This window comes from Vitis riparia, chromosome 18 (assembly GCF_004353265.1).
Source record: "Vitis riparia cultivar Riparia Gloire de Montpellier isolate 1030 chromosome 18, EGFV_Vit.rip_1.0, whole genome shotgun sequence".
In the NCBI taxonomy this organism is placed as follows: domain Eukaryota; kingdom Viridiplantae; phylum Streptophyta; class Magnoliopsida; order Vitales; family Vitaceae; genus Vitis; species Vitis riparia.
Window position 1 is genome coordinate 8,232,046 of NC_048448.1, and position 7,475 is coordinate 8,239,520.

General features: G+C 33.8%; 1 protein-coding gene across 1 annotated transcript; it reads right to left on the reverse strand.

Moving 5' to 3' along the window:
• Nucleotides 1–2,798: 2,798 nt before the first annotated feature.
• On the reverse strand, nt 2,799–5,467 carry LOC117906126 (putative receptor protein kinase ZmPK1). Its single transcript, XM_034819084.1, has one exon. The coding sequence runs from the start codon at nt 5,358–5,360 to the stop codon at nt 2,952–2,954; it is 2,409 nt and encodes an 802-aa protein (XP_034674975.1). The 5' UTR covers nt 5,361–5,467; the 3' UTR covers nt 2,799–2,951.
• Nucleotides 5,468–7,475: the final 2,008 nt, after the last annotated feature.

Consider the following 7,475-nt stretch of genomic DNA (forward strand, 5'->3'; position numbering starts at 1 on the left):
ATCTATTCTAATGTGACTTTAAAATTTTTCAAAATATAAATCAATTCCTCTTGCTTTGTGTGTTAGTGAATGAATTAGTTTAAATGTCATAGGTTTTGACTTTTTAGACAGCCATTTTAAATAGCTCTGCATCACACTATCACTTCAACCTTCCTTGACATTTTTTTATTTATTTATTTTAATTACCTTTGGATGGTGTCATTGCTCGGAAAATTTTGATGAATGTAAAAGGGAAATGGAAAATCGTGGGGCACACGTACATTATGGAGTCAAAATCTTTGAAAGATGTAAAATTGTTGTGCAATTCAATCTAATGTAGATGGACAAAAATGTCATCTTATTGATCAAGCATAGATGGAAAATCAAATGAATGAGCCACCCTGCAAATGTCTATTTTCAAGTATTTCTTTTTTTTTTTTTTCAACTTAAGACCTCTTTTTGAAAATTTATTATTATAAGTGCCTTTTCATAAACGTGTTGATTGGAAAGAAACAAAAATATATTTTTAAATTATTTAATTTAACACAAGAAAGACAAGTAAAATTTTATAAAAATAATTTATTAATTTTAAATTTATATTTTATTTTCATTCATTTGACATACCTTCAATAATTAGTATAAAATTAATATAATGTTTTATATAATCCGTTTACAAGCATTGCATATTATGTACAAACAGGAACAAAATGAATGAGCCACTGTATGTGACAAATAAATACAGTTTTATAAAATTTAAATTTAATTTTATAGTATATGACATGGATTCTGGCGTCATCTTCCACATCACTGAACTTCTTCTTTACCTATTTTCATCGTTCTCTGCTTCCAACGCTTCCCACTATGAACGTCTCTAGAAAAAACTGTCCGGTGTGGCTCTCCTCTTGGCTCTACCACAGTTAAGATTTTCGGCTTGATGCCTTCGCTCTATCTCAGGTGGTCGGCTTTGGAGCATGGATGGCTGCAGATCTGCCAAGTTGTTGGCCATGAATTTCCCGAATCCACTTGCTGCTAACCGTTAGTATTATTCAATTGTTGAAGGCCGATTTCATTGAGTTGAAAGGCCAATGGGCCATGGGAAGCAATGCTTGCTTCACCCAATTTTTTAAAATTCATTTTTAGTAATATCAAAATTTTTATTGTATGAAGTATTGATGTTATTATTATGTTTTTATATTGATTTTATTTTTAATATTTTTTTCTTAGGATTTTTTTTCTTTTCACTTTTTCTCCCTCTTTTCTTTTATTTATATTTTCTCATAATCAAATATGGCCTTAAATTTAATTACAAACAAAGTGTTATGTAGACAATTAATATGGTCTTACTATTTTGCTTTTATGACCATTAAATTTAAGGACTTCGTGTGATGGCAATTGGGTGATTTTTTTAGGTAATCGTCTATTATGCTTCTAATAAGATGAGTTTGAAATTTAAATAAATGAGTTTTGAGCAAATTTGAGTATTTTTAAACTCAAAACGAAGTTTGGATATTGTCTTATCCTAATTATATATAAAATTAATTTAATTTGATTTTTGATTTTTTTATTTTTAATATATATTTTAATAATAATAATAAAATACTTTTTTAATAAAATAAGTTATAAAAATTTATAATACTCTAATTATATAAAATATCTTTATTTTAATGTAATTAAATAATTTTAAAAAAAATTAAATGAGATAGGGTGGACAAGTATGAGAAATTTTCATACTCCTGCCATGTTTAATTTTTTTAATGGTACAAGGTTGGAATATGGGCTATCTATTCTAAACCCATCTCATTATTATCCCTTCATGTGTCTGCATGTGTATATAAGATATTAGTAGAAAGTTTGAGGTCTGATATTGAAAATTCAATTCACCATTTATTTTGTAATTATACTTCTAAATATAAGCATGAAAGGGCGAATTGACATAATAGAAGGCCTAACTGCTCATGTTTTTATTTATTTAAATTAATATTTATTAATAATTTATTTATGTAATAAAAAATTTGTAATTCAAAATTTGATTTTACTAAGTGAAGTACCTGATGACCAGAACTGGAGGAACCTAAAGAAAGAGAAGAACAAAAAATGACACCAAGACATATGCCAAAAGCCTAATGGCCCATCCCCTACAAATTCTAGCTTTATAATTATTGTCCTAAAAGATGAACAAGTGTTTTTTCGTCGTATAATGTTAAAAAATTAAAGTATCAATTCTTTTTTTTTTTTTTTAACTTTCTACCGAAAATAATTTAATTTCATATTTCTAATTGTTTTTTTTAAACCTTTTGTCACTTATTATTTATTTTTTAAATATTTTTATTAAATTTAAAAAGAAAAAAAAGTATTTTAAAATATTAAAAATAATCTATTAATTTTTCTTTACTTAATAAAAATAATATGTTTAAAAAAGTAAATAATTTAATAATTAATATTATTAAACACTATTTAATTTTAAGTTTAATTTGGAATTAAGTTTAAAAAACACCACTTAAATGTCTTTATTGCAACGGACGACAACATTAACTCTACTCTTTTATAAAATCTTTTATTTTAGGAAATTTTAATTTCCAAATGAAATAGTTACGAGAAAAATAAACATTGTGGTTGAATTTAATAGAAATAAATAAACCATAAAAAAACACTTGAATGGATTAAGGACCCATTTTTTACGCCAAGGTGGTGGTGATATATTGATTTGAGTAAGAATTTTATAATTTCCCAAAAGAAAGATAAAGTGGAAAAGCAACATTTATTAAAAGATAGATACATTAGAATATCATATCTAAATTTAGTATTTTTCTTTTCTCTTCTTTATAAAACTAAATAATATAAATCAAATACTTTTTCCAACTTCTCATACTGAACCGTTTCGTTTTTCACTTCATCTAATTTTACCTTCAATTCATTTCTTTCCTATTTTATTTCTTGAAACATGTATTGACTAAAACCTCTGGACCAATGTTTCAGGACATGAAGAGGTAGCCATCCTGCTCCGCCCTCTCCTCTGGGCACATAAGCTTCTCAACTACCTGGCTCATCGTGGGTCTTGAGTCCCTGTCTTCCTCCACACATTCCAAGGCAACTCCAATCAGAATTTCCATCTGGCGCATGTCGCATTCGCCTTGCATCACAGGGTCCAGGATGTCTTCAATCCACGACCCCCTGGCACCAATCCCATTCATTCGATCCCTCACCCATTTAATCAACCCACGCTGCTCTGTCTCTCCTTGGGCATCAGCATCGGAGATAGCAGTTGGGCTCTTCCCTGTCACCATCTCCAAAACCACGATTCCATAGCTATAAACGTCTACCTTGGAGGTTATGGGAAGGTTGAATACCCATTCAGGAGCCATGTATCCTCTGGTTCCTCTGACCCTCGAGAAACTTGAATTGTCAAGCCCTCCTCTGTTACGCAGTTTCGACATCCCAAAATCGGCCACTTTTGGCTGGTAATTAGAGTCCAAGAGTATGTTCTGAGGCTTGACGTCACAGTGCAGAACCCACTCCAAGCATTCTTCGTGTAAATAAGCTAGGCCTCTGGCCGTGCCAAGCGCTATTTGGAACCTCTTCTCCCAATCAAGAGTATTGGAACATAGCTTTTGTGCCAAGGATCCATGTTCCATGTACTCATACACCAAAAGCCGGTGCTTCCCCTCTATGCAATATCCCCACGTCTCTATTAAGTTCATGTGATTAAGCCTTCCAATGGTGCTCACTTCTGCTAGAAATTCTGCTTCTCCTTGATTGGCTTCTTTGAGGCGCTTGATTGCTGCCACTCGACGATCAAGCAATACACCTTTATATACCACTCCTCCACCTCCTCTTCCAATCTCTTGGGTGAAACCTTGCGTGGCCTTCTTCAACTCTGAATAACTGAATCTTTTAAACCCGTTTGCAGCGAGGATGTAGCCTTGCATGGTTGAGACTGGATCATGGTGTACCCTAAATAAGAAAAGCCATACCAGCAAGACAATTGCCGTCTCTAGAACTCCCAGTACGAAGGCAAACCATAGCAAAAACTTCAATGACCCATTTTCATGGCCCTTGCGATATGTTGTATCTAGCTGTATATAACGAGTGTTGCCTGAACAATTTATGGTGAATTCTTCAAGGGGATCATATCTGGGAAAGAGACTAGCTTTAGGCAGTTTTAGATACATGGTTCCAGGATAATTTGGCGAACTGAATCCATTAAGCAAGAGGGTCTTTGGGTAACAATTGTAAAGGCCGTCGCTAAAATTTAGCAGGAAGGCCTTGCATTTGCACAACTGTAAGCATAGATTTTCACAGCTTTTATAGGTGTAATTGGGGTAGTGACCATAGTCATAGCCGTAGAGTTGAACATGAGGGAGTGGGAAGAAGCCCACCTCAGTTTGGTTACAAGCGATATCAGTTTCTGGTGCGCACCCATAAGACCAGTCAGTTGAATTTACAATCTTGAATCCAGGCATGCAAGAGCATCCTCTGCCATAAGCAGGGGTGTAACTGCAGAGACTGTTGGGTCCGCAGATGCCATGAATCTGGCATGGTTGGGAGATAGCCTGCCATGAAACCGACCAGGTTCCTCTCGTTTCTTCTAGACTATACATTCTAAGATTGCCATCGAAATCGAGGGCCAATCTTCTCTGAGGCCCGGCCCCAAAATCCGCTGACCGAAATTCCAAATCATCTGATGCTCTATAATAACCCAAAGAATCGAATACTGCGATTCGACTGTTGTTGTATGTGCTCCTTCCAGCATCCCAGGTCACCAGGCTTGGGTCTGGCCAGTAGATGCTGGAAACCTCAGTACCATTGAAGAGAAGGCGGACGACGTTATCACTGTCAAAAAATAGCTTATAAAAACCAGAAGAATAGTTGCTTTGGCTTCTTGAGGAGATAAGACTGGTATCTTTGGTCAGTATCTGGTGAGGAAGAAGAGTATCTGTGGGTGAGTCAAAGCTCTGCCAAATCACCGTCTTCTCCCAAGCATATAGAACAAGATTGCCGGTGTTAAGGAGCTGTAATCTCGCAGATGAGGTTGAAACGGTGTTGATCATCCAAACCATGATTTTACCAGCATCAGTTAAGATGAGATTGCCACTCCTCAACAAAGAAAGCTTGGAGCCTCTACCGTTGACCGGTTGGTCACGGTTCGCCATCCAAACTGTCGTTGCACCCGATGATTTTGTGAACCATATGGCGAAGCAGAAAGTGTTGTTGCCGACCTGATAAAACCCAGCAGAGAATATACCATTTGCTGAAATGAGAACATCATTTGATTTCTCCACGGAAAGAGACGAGCCTTCGCTCAGAGTATCATACGTTTCAGATGAAGATGGATAGCAAGTTAACAGCAAAGCCAAAACAAAGAAACCAACTGTCCTATCCATGAGTTTTGGGATATGGTTTATGTGCTCTGTTTCCTGATCAGATATTTGCAATGGAGAATGCAAGTGTATGGTGCTACCAGAGTTTAGAAAATAAATTGACTCCTTGACTGGGGTGAAGGGGGGAAAGTCACATTGCCCCTCGGGCCAAGTTTTGCTTGTGCCATCGTGTTGGGTTTCTAAAAGCATTTCATGTCAACGTCAAAATAATGGGATGAAGATCCGCTATTTTTAATGGGATCTATTTTGATTGGATGACTTGGGCCATTCAAAATTTGCAGTTTCCACTTGGAACAACAAAATTATTATGAGATACGTCATTCTGAAGAAAGATTCTAGAAATAAGATGTTTAATTGATCTCTTTTCCATGTAGCTGAACTCGTCAACTGTGAGTCTGAGCCATACAGAAGCTTATTGTTCCAAGTTGCCTGTTCAAAGGTTAACCTGTGAACAGTTTGGATCCAAATTCAATGAATGTGACGAAATTTACTGAAACCGGGACTCTCTGACTGCCCTGTGGCTTTATGAGTTTTATTTTAGAGGTGACGTCTGATGTTGATTTGCCCAAGCAGGGAAAGATCAGATGGGAAACGACGGTCACAACTTGTGGGGTGACTTTCCATTCACCAAGGAACACTTCAAAGAAATTAATCGAGCCAATGGATTTCACAAGTTCCCTCTTGCAGAATTTTGAATATTTAAAAAGAATCTTAACTTTTAAAACCTAAATTTATAGTTAATTTTTAGGTGTAATTATGTTTTGAATCTAGTTGAATCCAAAAATTAAACTTTGATCCATATAAGTTTACAATTTAAGCCCAAGACCTAAAGAAAATGTGAAAATTAAGAAGAAGGATATGAATTTTTTATCTTTCTAAAAATGATATTTATTGATTATGAAAAAAACAAGTAGAAAAACATTAATTTAAATTTTTTTCCTTTTATAAACCTCAATAAAATTTAATTTAATTTAATGTTTTAAAAAAAAAACACTATTTTTCAAAAAAAATAAAAATAAATTATTATTATTATTATTTAAAAATCAAACATCTTGGAAAATATATATTTTTAAAATTATATATGTAAAAAATAACTAAAAACATGTCAAAATTTTTTTTAAATGATATATTTTTGGAATATATATTTTTTTTAAAAATAGTTTTCTAAAAATAATAAAATTTCAGAATAATTGTTTAAAAAAATTAAGATAAAAAAGTTTGTCAAACATTATGATAAAAAATACTCAAAATAGTTTTGAAGGGTATATGCGTCTTTTCATATTTTATTTCCTTCTCCTCAATTATGCAATTTTTATGGACCAAATCTTAAATTTTGGGCTCAGATGGATCCAAAATATAATTATCCCTAATTTTTAAATGCTTAATTATTGCGATTCAGGGTAAAACATTTTCTTTTATTGAATCAAGATTGAATTTAAAATAATAGTGTTGGTATTACTCCCTCTCTTTTATCCTTTTCTTATTCTATCTAATAGTAGTTTTCTCGCCGCCTTTGTGGGCCAAGATGAACTAATGCTAAGAATTTTATTCATCTGCTTTATCTCAAGACTCACTTATTGAATATAATATCTCAATAAATATGGAACCTGATTTTGATTATATTGGTACAATTATTGATACAACTGTTGGCTCCGCTCATTTTGATTATATTGGTACAATTTTATTCATCCTAACCTCTATGTCTACATGACCACTAAACTTAAGAAAAAACACTAAAATTTGAATTTTTAACTTCTAAAAAAAAAAATACCCGACCCGACTACCTAATCTGAATGTTTTCCTTTCTCATTTGGAAGTTTTCTCTCATCTTTCTTCACTCCTGACAACCTAAAATTTCTCTTATTTCAATTTAGAAACCCAAAACTGAAACTCCAAAGCGGTGTCAAAATGCCTCTTTCGACGTGCCTCTGGCTGAGACGCCTCAGCTAAGCGTTTGCCCTGAGCCCTAACTGCAGTTAACTCTCGTTTAGGAGCCATGGGAGTCAAAGACAATCCGGTAAAAACGAAATAGAGCTCGGATGGAGAGAGTAGATGCCCAAAAACTGAAACCCTAACCTCCAAATGCGTCCTAAACTCGCAAATTTGTATCCAAGATAG